This window comes from Haemaphysalis longicornis, unplaced genomic scaffold, assembly GCF_048455015.1.
Source record: "Haemaphysalis longicornis isolate Haplotype H1 unplaced genomic scaffold, Haemaphysalis longicornis Haplotype H1 scaffold_10, whole genome shotgun sequence".
Lineage (NCBI taxonomy): Eukaryota > Metazoa > Arthropoda > Arachnida > Ixodida > Ixodidae > Haemaphysalis > Haemaphysalis longicornis.
In genome coordinates this window covers 137,497,731-137,510,334 of record NW_027526204.1, presented here as the reverse complement: position 1 = coordinate 137,510,334, position 12,604 = coordinate 137,497,731, and the positions used below count along the sequence as shown (strand labels likewise).

At 48.8% G+C, this 12,604-nt stretch overlaps 1 protein-coding gene across 1 annotated transcript in view; it reads right to left on the bottom strand.

The window, feature by feature from the left end:
• The window catches only part of Lana (laminin subunit alpha), a 91,317-nt gene that overhangs the window by 21,079 nt on the left and 57,634 nt on the right, over window positions 1–12,604 (bottom strand). The window contains exons 50-56 of the mRNA XM_077690927.1: window positions 11,433–11,549; window positions 10,814–10,999; window positions 10,280–10,434; window positions 9,141–9,326; window positions 6,813–6,943; window positions 3,062–3,209; window positions 1,558–1,854 (exon numbers count right to left, since the gene is read on the bottom strand). Coding sequence (XP_077547053.1) covers window positions 1,558–1,854; window positions 3,062–3,209; window positions 6,813–6,943; window positions 9,141–9,326; window positions 10,280–10,434; window positions 10,814–10,999; window positions 11,433–11,549 — 1,220 coding nt within the window. The remainder of the gene's footprint in view (window positions 1–1,557; window positions 1,855–3,061; window positions 3,210–6,812; window positions 6,944–9,140; window positions 9,327–10,279; window positions 10,435–10,813; window positions 11,000–11,432; window positions 11,550–12,604) is intronic.

Here is a 12,604-nt window from a genome sequence, read left to right as displayed (position 1 = left end):
GCAAGACGCAGAATGTGACGTCTCGGAAACCGTGACGTCAGGGACTTTTGCCGCATCGTCTGCTACGATTGTACATGGTCCGCACTCGCCCGCGCAGTCGACATGTCGTCTGAATCGTCAGACTCTGATGAGTCACTGCCACCCGACAGGCAGACAGACAGAACAACTTTATTTGGCCAGGCGATTAGGCCGGCGACATCTTCGCCGTTGTCCGTTTTTTAACATCATTGCGGTTCGAACCGGTGCAGACCGTGATAGCAACAGCTTGTCGCCACTCTTCTAATCAATCTGATCGCGAAAAAGAAGTTGCACATGGGAGAAAATAGATGTTAGTGTGGTGAAAAATTGTGCTAGGGGTTGTTATCAGCGCTGAATTTAAAAGCGGCGTTCAGATATTTGCCGCGATGGTAAGCCTACGCTGACCGGCAGCGGAGGTTCGGCGCTCCGACCCAGCACTGCCGGCACCGCGGTGCGACGAGTGGCCGAAAGATGGCGCCACCTGCGCGCTAGAATCAAAACAGGCCACGGCAGATGTCTTGGTCACCGATCGCTGAAACGGCAATTATCGCCAAAATAAAGCTCCATATGTGAAAAAGGGGATGACAGTGTGGTGAAAAGTTGTGTAAGGGATGGTCATTCGCAGTTGTGCAGATAGCGGCGATCAAATATTCACCACGATACTAAGCCTAAAATTCCCAGCACCCAAGCTGACCCGAGCAACGCCAAACTCGCTGGCTTGGGCGACAGTTCTTGCTCCCGCCACCGCGCACAAACTCAGTCCACGTTTAGCACTGCATGTCATCGCGTGGAAAATAATGCACCTTGGCGTCGTCATCAATTTGCTCGGACAGGCTACCACCAGCAGTACTTCGCATTCCGCGAGCTTGCCATAGCACAACTTGGGTGAGCTCAGTGACCGCCGCGTCGCCGCAGTGCGCATCGACACTGCGCAGTTTTCGGCACCAGTGCAAGGGAACAACATGCGCCGGCCACGAACTGAAAAGCAAAGACGTCGAACACACAAAGTTTACAAGCATTGGTCACACAGCTACGCCCACGTCTCCTGCCCAAACGAATACCACTGACAACAGCAGCGCAGGATATCGTTTCCGGTTGCAAAAACGACCATATGACGTCACCCTGAACCGGCGAGACACGCCGGCCAATGTTTTGTCACGTCGAAAGCGATTTCGCTAGTGCTGCCGATTTGTGGAAGCTCGCGGCCGGGACAATCAAAATCGATTTTAGATGTGATTCTGGCCTCGGATCGCTGCAAAAATTTCTGTGAGTCATCTGTACAAACTACTGAAGCCAATTATATCATTTTTTAGGCGTCAAAATTTGGTTTCAGTACTCCTTTAACACACAGGGGTGGCCAGGTAATCCCAGTTCAAAGTGGAATCAGGTTGCCCCAGACAAACGACACCAGATGAGTAGACAGCAGAGTAGAATGACCCCTCGCCTCACGAAGGGGAGTGATGTGTCATGCTCTTTCCCCCCCATGTGGGCTCCTCCTTTGAGAGAGAGGAAGCTGCCCCTCCCGAGTGGCTTGCTCACCCCGTTGTGTATGAGGAAGAGCAGGCCCTCGCGGGCATAGGTGCGGAAGGTGAGGCTGATGCTGATGCCGTCGGCGAAGTCCCGGGGCTCCCCGCCCAGCAGCGCGTAGCCCGTGCCGTCAAAGCGCAGGCCCCCGTCCACGGGCAGGTCGGTCAGGGTGTCCCGCTCCTGGCAGCCCTCGAGGGAGCCGTGGCGCTGCTGGAAGTTCCACAGGCCGATGGGCAGGCCCCCCCACAGCAGGTCCTCCAGGGCGCCCTCGAAGCGACGCACCTCCTCGTCCTCCCACCCCACGTACCCCTGCACCCAGCACAGGCGGACAGGGGCACACCCGTCACTGAACCGCCCGAGGGACGATGCGCAGACACTGACTGGTGCACAGATGGGCTCATGTTTGGGCCGCATCACTGCCGCCAATGGCATGCGCACCGCTCGGGGAAACAGGAACGAGACAAAGGAGTGTGCAACCGCTCCCCACATGCGCACACAGTCTGTTTTTTGTTTGCTTTAGTTGTTGTTCCTGTGTCCCCGAGCAGCACACTGCCATTCGCGATTACATGCAGTGCAAAAGAACAACTTGTTGCTGGGCGACTGGGTGCATACTTGATGACGCGGTTTCGTTCAAGCACTAAGAAAGGCGGACACAAGAAAGGTGACAGGACAAGCGCTCCTGTAGACTTTTCTGTGTCCCTTTTTTAGTGCCACCTAAACCGCGTTGCTAAGCAGTACAGACTAGCAGACATCCACACAATCTGTATAAAAATTGCCCTCGGCAAAGGGCAGCATATTTCTGCATAGACTGCAATAGTTACACACCATCAGATGGTCACACAATGGGCTTATGTCGGGTAAGAAGTACAGCAGTCAAGCTGGTGAGCTTACGGGGAAAGTTAACGGGAAGGCCACATTCTGCGGCACTAGGGGTGCTTAACATTGGTGAACTGCCAGAAAATGCCTACAGGGATTACAGAAAATTTGTCACCCAAACAAGTAGAATGCTTGTAGGGTGTGTGTAGGGTGCAAAGAAGTAGTGCATGAAGGGCCAGCATTGTCCCTGTCAGTTTTTGTTACCATTTAGTCCTTTGTTTCCATGTTGAGCTGGTTCCTTCTAAACTTAATATGCCCCAACTAGCCCAGCAACAAACTCGCTTGAGAAAAATTTCAAGGGCTAAGTGTTGACGGTCAGGGCAGGCAAAAATTTCATGTGACAAACACTTGGTGCACCAAGGTAGTGTTGTTCAAAGTGAAACAGCAGCATGACTTCATTCGAGCATCTAGACTGTTCTTGGCAGCAACGTAATGTCATTGTTGATCTGGCTTACTTTGTAATCCCGACTGTTCCTGCCTTTAAGTGTAAGCAAATTACGAGGAATGTTTAACCTGGAAGACTGAGGAGCTGACATTTCGTAAATCAGAGATGCAAGGCCACCAAAGAAGCACAAGCTTAAAATCAGCATGCACGGCGGTAAGTAACAGGCGAGCGTGGCACATGTAGCATGGCACGTACTTGTGCACTCGCAGGCACACCTCCCAGGTAAAACTGGGACCGCGCCTGGTCCAGGTTGAACACACTGGTGGCGCCCTGGAGGTACTTGGTGTTCTCCGCGTCGGGCTCCCCTTCTGTCCGCACGTGCAGGGTCACAGTCTTACCCGTCCTGAAACAAAACGCCACACAAGCCCAAACTTACACCTTGACTGGATCCCTGACTATAATCTTCGAGGACAACTGATGACAGCACGTACCTAAAAACACACTGCAAAAAAGCAAGTTTTTTTTTTTTTGAATTATACTATGTGAAATCTCTGCCTCACATTATTTGTGGATCCCTAATACTTCAGCCCAAAATTTGCAGCTACATTTTCGTTGTTGCTTGGTGCTATCATCACCAAATCCATAGTGGAGAAAGCATCATCTTGCGGTGGCGTGGGTAGGCTGCTTCCTACTTTAACGGGTGCCATTTTGGTCACGCCAACTTCATGGCATTCTTGTATTCGGAATTGGCTTATTTGCCAGTAGTGTATCTCGCATGATGTCAGGAGCATGAAGGCAGTGCCAGCTGCTTTTCAGAGGAAAGTTATAACAGCTGCTGAGAACATCGGGTATGCCCCAGCGTGACAGTTTGGTGTCACCGAGCGCAGTACTCACAGGTGGAGGAAGCAAAAGGAGCAAATATTTTAAGTGCAGAACACTTTAGCGGCTCGCCTTGTCGTCGTAGCTCGCTCGCTGGACCCAAGTAGAGCCACACCACGTTTCGTCGTAGTGGCTATCGTCGCGGCATAACCCAGAGGCTTCGAAAGCCAAGTGGTTTATTTAGTCATAAGCGTGTGAAACTCGTGAAATGCGGGCGCTTGTCATACATCTCCCCGTTGTTTAGCACAAAGAAAAGTACAGGTACATTTGAGGCAAAATATATGTAATTAACTGGCAGCCCCTGTGTTCATTTAGTTAGGAACGCTCGTTGGGTTGGTTTTTATGACAGTAAGCGAAAAAAAGTGGCAGTGCAACGCCGGCATGAGCGGGAAGAAAAGCAAGCACAAAAAGAACAGAACTCCCACTGGCGCAGTTTTAGGCAGGGGGCACGCGAGCACTGTGAAGGCGGGAAATTTGAATTGCATTGAGCGGTAGCAGTGAGCGGATAATGGCGCTACAGTCCATTATGGCGAATCACTGCTCTGCACTTCCGAAAGCGTTCACATTGAGTGGAACGGCTTTGATTTTTTTAAGCAACATCCTGGGAAGTTTCCATAAGCTGAAGAACACTGGAATCCTTCCTCAGATCGGATAGGAGCTGATTGTGTTCATGCAATGTCAACGGGCTGCACACCTGCCTGTGAATATCGAGCTGCTGCAAGCGAAGGCAAGAGAAAAGACTACTGTGTGAAGCTTGCACTTCACTTCTGGAGGGAAGACATCCCAGTTGCAACCGCTGGACATTCACATTAACAAGCCTTTTAAAGACCGTATCAAGCGCTACTACTTAGACTGGGCGAGATCAGGAGACATGGATGTAATGGCTACCGGACGGCAGAAACGGGCCTCTCCAGTGGTGCGTTGTAGCTGGATCAGAATGCTTGGGTTAGCATTCCCAAACCTCTCGTCAGTCACAGCTACAGCTTTAACAAATGCAACACCTCAAAGGCACTTGACGGCACCGAAGATGACTTTCCGTGGGAAGAGATCTCTCACAAGAAACTTTCTGAAGACAGCGCCAGTGAAGCGGACGACATTTTGTCAGCACCCCTCTCTCATGCACACACAAAACTGGCTAAAACAGCTTTGAATGACAGATCTGCTCCTCTGCTTTTCTTTATACCTCACTTCACACTCTGTTTCCCACCTGCCAGCGGCTACAGACCTATAATGTCATTGCTTTGAAGCATATTCTATACTCGGGGACAGCTTTCTGTGGCAATGCAGTCAAGGTGCAGCTGGAAGTGGTTCAACGAAAATAATTTGCCAAGTGTAGCCTAAGCAATTTAAAATATGTAGTTCTTGTTTTTTTAGTTCTGGGTTGATAATGGCACTAAATTATTAACCAAAATATGTGAAACAGAGAGCAGTATTTTTAGACTTTTGGGTTATTTGGTTGTGGCGTTAGCCACTGGCATCACATAGGTTCTTTTGAGGAAAAAAAAGGGGGGGGCGTCCTTGTTGATGGCAGCTTCCTTTCTCTACGGTAGGTCGCCAATTCATTCACACATAGGATTGTCAAGTTGCTTGAGAACCGAAAGCTCTCAAAACAAACGAAGCAACTTATATGCCCAACATGTATGCCTAAGTAACAATAGTGCAATCAGGACTATCCATCGTTTCCGCATTTCTTTCGGTCAGCCGGCTTGCTAGCGTAAATGAATGTACCGTACTTACCCGATTCTAACACGCCCCCGATTCTAAAGCGCACCCGATTTTTCTGGCAGAGAAACCTAAAAAACTTGCACCTCCGATTGTAACGTGCACAGAACTTTGTGACCTAGAAAAACGAATTTGTGACCTAGAAACGGGCGATTTATTTCCCGAAGTAATCTCACTCATCTCACTCCTCGTCGCTCTCCGAGAGCTCCTTGTCACCTTCCGGTGACTACAACACCTCGTCCTCAGTGCCGTCAAGCGCGTTCGCGATGCCACACTTCTGAACGAATGTTCAACCAGGGTCGATGAGACCGTGGCTCACGCCCCGCACGCCCATCCTGCGAGCTTCTCCAAAGGCGCACGCTTCAGCCAACTGCTCGTTTTGAACGCCTGAGAGCCGCTCGTAAGCCACTCGTGGAAGCGGCGCACCGTCGTTGCCACTGCTGCCATTGCTGTTATCAAGCACGCAAGTGGAATGATTTAAAGATTTGTGAGAACGCCGATAGAAAAATCCAGGCTCCTGGGCTTCCTGTGTCCGAAAAATCGTTGCCAAAAGCTTTGGCGCCATCTTGAGATGGCGATGAGTGGGACGAAATTTCCGCTGTTTCGGCAGTTTTGGTTTCGTATCCGATTCTAACGCACATGCGATTTTTCGGCCTATTTTTCCAGAAAAAAAGTGTGCGTTAGAATCGGGTAAATACGGCACTGTCGCATGGCTCAAGGCAGAGGCTTTGCGTTATGCCCTGAAGTTCCCAAAGCGTAAAACGGCTTCGTTTGGAGACTGGAAGACCACCCAGAGCTACGGAAAGACAAGAGTGCAGCGGTACAATAGTTCCACCCTTCAACGCACTTAACACGATCCAAACAGGATTTGAATTCGTGCTGTAGCGTGTGTGTGCTGCTCTTTCGGTATGCTGCACGTGCGCTATGTAAGCACGCTATACATGGCCCTGGTGCTGCCCAGTTTTCAGCTCCAGAAGAGTTTACATATCAGTGCATTCCCCCAAACCTACAGCACTGGGAAAATTCCTATAATTTCTGGATGCTACAGAGTTGGATGCTATTGTCCATGGTATAATTTATCAAGTCTGTCCAAGTTCTCCAGTCAAAGATTTGGCTTGCGTTGAGAAACAAATGAAGCGTAGGGAAGGAGATGCCAATATTCCTGCGTGCTAGATGATCGTGGTTCAGCGCACTTAACCACGGAGGTCACGCAAAGAAACGAACTGTAGCAAAGGCGTATCTGTCACACCGAAACTGAAACTGAAGGCAGTTTATCGGGAACTACTTTGGCGCAGTAACACAATGCAGTTTGCTGCCTGCAGTTTTCTTTTCCATTGCCACAGAAAGTTGTCCCCAAGTATAGCTGTGTTCCCCGTTCCACGAAGCAAAGAACGTGTCACTTTACCTGTCAGCGATGACTTGATGCCACTGGTTATCAGCGACATATTTGCTGCTGCGAATCTCCTCTGTTCCATCACCAAGATTCACCAGCAACGTGGGGTAACCACCTTGCAGCAGGAGGGCCATGAAGTCGTTCTGAAAGCAGATTTTTTTTTTTTTCTCTTTCAACGCTTACCGAGCTCCAAAACAATTTGACTGCAGAAGTTGTTGCTATTGCACATTGACTGCGGTGCCACTTTAAAAAGCCAGCCTTTTCGTTTAACAAATGGCAGCCTTCCTGTGCAGCAAAGTCACCTAAAATTTCCTCTACCAAAGCTTGCAGACTGAGGTGCAAGTCACTTGGACCTACCACATGCCTGTCGCAACTTCTGAGCACGAAAAAGAATACTAGAATAGAAAGTATATTCTGCATTCTTTCGCTACTGAGTGCGGTACTTTCCTCACAAATAGGGGCGCCTCCTCAACTTTCTGACCGCATGCACTCAAACTACTGCAGGGATCAGTCCAATCCTGTTGTGTGCCAAGAAATGTCATTAACCCTGCCTTACGCTTTGTCTCATCCTTTTCTTATTGTTGTTCCATCTGTCGTTTCCTCCAGTCATTTTTTTAACGCTTAGCGAACATACATGAGCTACAATGTCCACCCCCTTTCTCCATTTACGTAATCCTCTTGTTATTGCTGTCACCGTGTTGTTTTTCTTCCGCAGCAATTACAGTTAAACCTGGATATAACGAAGTTGCGAAAATTTGCAATTTTTCATTACATGCAGGTTTTCGTCATGTGCAGGTTTCAGGTTAAGGCTCGCATGAATGAAGTAGAATCAAAACCGAAATGCTAGATATTCCTTACGGCAAACTCACCATTCCAGAATTTATCTCGCTTATACCCGTGCCACACGTACACGAAAAATGACATTAATTTGCTGCTACATGCAAAAATCTAATGTCATTCGCTTTAATGTCATTTTGGTTTAAGGAGTTCCGCACAACTCATTTACCTTCGCGAACACCTTAAATCTGCCTACTTTCGAACGCGATGAGCACCAAATGAAGCCACCGAAGCTCTCCGCACCAGAGTGTTGACGCGGAAATGTAGCTAAACTTCGAAATATGGCGATTTTTTGTGCACAATTGGTGGCGAAGTTTTGAAGAAGACGAAGTTCACTAGAACAGAGGCAAAAGTAAGAACATCGCGTTACTCTTCGTGTTAAATTTTTCAGATTTGGCTACCGCCGGCCGGCGACGGCATGCTGAAGCCACTTTTAGAAACGGCTCCCACCATTTTTAAGCAAACACCATTTCTCATTATATTTTCTTTCCCAAAAAAACAGTTTTAACGCTTCTAAGGCGTTTTTCTCTACATTAAAGACTTCTAAAATATGAGTGAATTTCTCTCTTTGGTCATGATCACCACCATGCCTAACACATTTAATGCCTTTGCGTTTTCGCGTGTAGCACGGCCCGCCCAATTAATGACATTTGTTATCTTAAGGCCTTAAACACTTAATGTCATTTTTTGTGTACGTGTGGCACGAGTATTAGTCACTACACGCATCACTCCAAAGAAGCAAGCTCACTTACTCCCGTATTCACAAACGTAACTTAAGTATCGCTTTTGCCTTTTCGACACTTTCCAGTGCCTTGACGCATTTCAAGGGCCAAACTTGTGTGGAAAGGACGCCTTTTCACGAACTCAGTGCCCTTTTACGCACTCAAAATTGTGAGAGTGTGCTAGCTGGAGGGATACTGTACCAGGAGGCGACGTCCTTGTGTTTCCCCGGTGGACACGCGGCATTTACAATTGCGAGCTTGTCTTGGAAAAGACAAAACGTTTCGGTTTCTGCAGCAGATATCACCACCAACGAACCGACACCACACAGCAGTGGAGACGCACAACTGCAAGCCAAAGGCAGGCCTATAGCACCTAACTGACACCGCACTCACACCTGGAAACACACGGTATACTTTGCGGTGCACGCAAAATTCGCTAATTTGGTACGCTTCACCAGCCAATTTTTCAGAAAAAGTGCAAAAAACAACGGCTCATCAGCGTAGTGAATTCGTAACATCAAGGTTAATCATTGCACAGCCTTAGTTACATAGAGGTCACAAACCCATGGGTTTCAATGGTGCTCGCAAAGGGGAATTGAAAAACTTCGTTAAATCCAGGAATTCCTTACATACAGGTTCGTTACAATCAGGTTTAACTGTATGACCACTTGCAAGCTGCTGTGTCTGCAACACCCCCTTTCCTTTATGCAGTGCCTTTGATAGGACCCTCGAGGGAAAATGATGAAGGTGAGAGGTGAGTAGGTCGACAGCAGGCACTGACCTCGCGTGCGCGCTTGGCCCGCGCCTGGGGGGGCTGCTGGGTGTTGCCCAGGAACCAGACCGTGCTGTCGGGCTTCTGGGTCTTCAGGTACACGGAGAGGTGCGTGTAGGTGGCCGCCTCCTGCAGCTCCTCGGGGTTCTTCAGCTGCAGCCACTGGTCACCCTTGAACTCCATGCCAATCTTCACCTGTGTGGGGAGTGCACGGCAGCATTTAGTACATAGTACCACACGGGCCTCCCGTTAGCTCTGACCTTCAAGAGAACCGTTCTGCTTCACCCAACTGCGCTCACAAGACTTTTTTGAGAAAGGAGCAGCCTTGTAACGTCCTCTGGTTTGCCACCTCAGTGTGCAGGATGCCGTAAGATGTTACAATGCAAAAATGCTCCAGCTGCTCACAAAAAATACTATGAGTGCCAAACAGGAGAAGTCAACAAGTCTGCAGCAGTCACAGTAATCACAAGGGACATTCAGAATAGTTGGCCGTTACACAGTGAATATCAAATAGGTAAAGACTGCTTTTCCAATGCTAGCATAAATGTGTGAGATCTTATCTTTCTTTCTTTTTTGCACTGGTCCCACCAGCACTCATGATGCAGACTTTGCGCACTATGATGCAGACTTTGCGCACTATGCCACCTCAGTGTGCAGGATGCCGTAAGATGTTACAATGCAAAAATGCTCCAGCTGCTCACAAAAAATACTATGAGTGCCAAACAGGAGAAGTCAACAAGTCTGCAGCAGTCACAGTAATCACAAGGGACATTCAGAATAGTTGGCCGTTACACAGTGAATATCAAATAGGTAAAGACTGCTTTTCCAATGCTAGCATAAATGTGTGAGATCTTATCTTTCTTTCTTTTTTGCACTGGTCCCACCAGCACTCATGATACAGACTTTGTGCACTATGAGTTGTTCTTCGCATTGAGCTCTTGTGAGCTCAGCTGGTGCGCACATGCTGCACACAAGGTCAACCCGTAGAAGTGGTGAAGGCTGTTACTTGGGCTGCCTGGTGTCTACAATGAACTAGAGTGCGACATGTGGAAGGCAAGTGCACCCAAACATGTCTTCCTGGGTGAAGATACTGTGCGCAATACGGAGTTGGACAGCCGCCCTTTCTAGTCAATGGCACACGCACTGACCCTGTTGGCGTTGTCCCTGGCCAGGGCCACCTTGCGGCGCACTTCTTCCAGCATGTTCTGGATGTCGGCAGCCTGGTCCTTCATGGCCTTGTGCCGTTGCAGCATCCGGTTTGCCAGCCGACTGAGGTCCGGCTCGGGGGCTGCAGCTCGGTCGACTGCGCAGGACAGGAAAGCAGAGTTGGTGATCACAAGGCAAGTCAAAGGGGACTGGAGTCAACCACCCTGGTGCCAACATATGGCCTTGGCTTAGCACTGCGATGTGCGTTCATAAAACTTTTCTTTCGGAGCGCCGAAGCCTGGTAACATCGAAAGCATATACAATTAAATGCAAGTATTTGCAGCTAAAGCAACAACTGCAGAAAATGCTAAAAAAAGGGACACCAAAGAGTGACAGTTGTGCTCCTTTCAAGACACCAGCCCAATTCAGTTTCAAAAGCATCCCTCGTGCATTAGACTATCGCACTTACAGACACACAGCCTTTCCCACGAGGCATATATCAGGCATTATTGGGCAGAGAAAGAAGCACGACCCACTGTAGTTGCTGGCAGCCAGCAGGGCCTGCTGGTAGCCAACATTGTCGCTGGACAGCGTCTGGGCGTGGGTGTTCTCGCCAGGCAGCCGCTCCAGGATGGCGTCCACCTTGTCGGCTGTCTCCTGCACCTGGTTGGCCGCCGTGCGCGCCTCATCCACCGATCCCCGCAGTGCCTGCTGGCTCTCGTCTGGGTAGGAAAAGGATGAGGAAGAGGAGGAGGAGGAGGAGGAGGGAACCACGGCATCCTCTGACACACCGGAATCGTAATGCACCATTCGCACTGCTCTCTGACTTGGTTGAACGACACCACCTGTGGCACTGGTGGCTATTTTCCCAAGGTTGCGTGGCCTTGCCCGAGCAACTGATCACCATCAGCACTTTGCCTAGGCAGCTCGCACTCACTTTTTGTCAGATAAAGCAAACAAACACACTGCAGCTGGCTGAGTGTCAAATTGCTGCTGTTAGCTGAGGGAGGGCAGAAAACGGTCTCAGAACTAGAAGTAGAATGGTTGCTAAAGGCAGACAGGACAAGATACAGGAAGCCCTATAGACAACCCCCAGTGCTTTGAAACCAAGGCAACAGCAGGAACAGAAGCTAATGGCGAGTTCAAGAGGCTTACCAGTCTGCAGTTTGTCCATGTCGCGTGCCAAATCTGCGAGGTCCTTTGCATTCATCTTGTTGTGAATCTCGATGGTAGCCAGCTTTTCCGCAGCATCTGTCACCCTCGACTTCATCTCTAGAGGGAGCAGAACGTCTAATAGGTTTTCAAGTCACACTGCACAAGCACACGAAATAATTTTAAACATTGCTGGCACTCCAAAGTCCTGTTTCAATTATTTCTTTTTTCTTCCTCTCTAACTTTTTCTCATTCCCCACTAGCTGTTTGTGTGTCATCAAAAGTAATTACAACACGAGCTCGCAAATTTTTGCCTCCTAGTGTGTGCATATAAGTACTTTCAAATTCAAGAACCACTTCCAGGATCACAGTAGCTGCCACACAGCCATTTTGTGGGAGAATGAATTCACTTATAAATTATTTCACAAATCCTTATTCTCATTATTTACTACGGCAGGGGTTTGCAACCCGTAACCTACAGGGCAGTACAGACCCTGGCATGACGTCAGAACCCCCGATCCCCCTGTTACTTCCTATCTGAAAGCCGACATGGCAGTTTTGACCTGAAATGGGATTAGACTGGAACAAAGAAAGATAGCCTCCAGTTAGCATTGTCCCCATCTTCACACTTTGCCAGATAACGTCTTCACTATCTTTCTCGGCACAGGTCCAAAAAATCCCCCCCCAAATTGCCGTCTGGCCCCGGTGTGTCGGCTTCAATGCAACTTGGCCCTCCGCCTTAAAAGGTCCGGACCTTTGCACAGTCGAACCTCGTTAATTCAAACTCACGTAATTCGAAATTCTGATTTATTTGAACTGACAGTGCACTCCCGGCAAAGTTATGTGTATTTAAACGGCTTTCGTTAATTCCAACTTATTTTATTTCGAGCAATCGGGCACCTTCGAGTTCGAATTAATGGAGTTCAGCTGTACTAAGGCATCCCTATGGCCATAGCGCTCCTTGTCTGTAGTTACTGTATCAGTGGTGCGGGCCAGAGAGACATGCCAGCATGATGCTCACAGTGTGTGGGTGATGCGTCATTTTTTTTCGGCACTTAACTAGCAAAAGTTACTGTGAAAACTCAAAAAATTGTGCAACAATATCCGGAAAGCATGACTGATGGCACTGCACCACAGGAACACGTGCAACATGCTGTGTTTTGGCTTTACGCCAT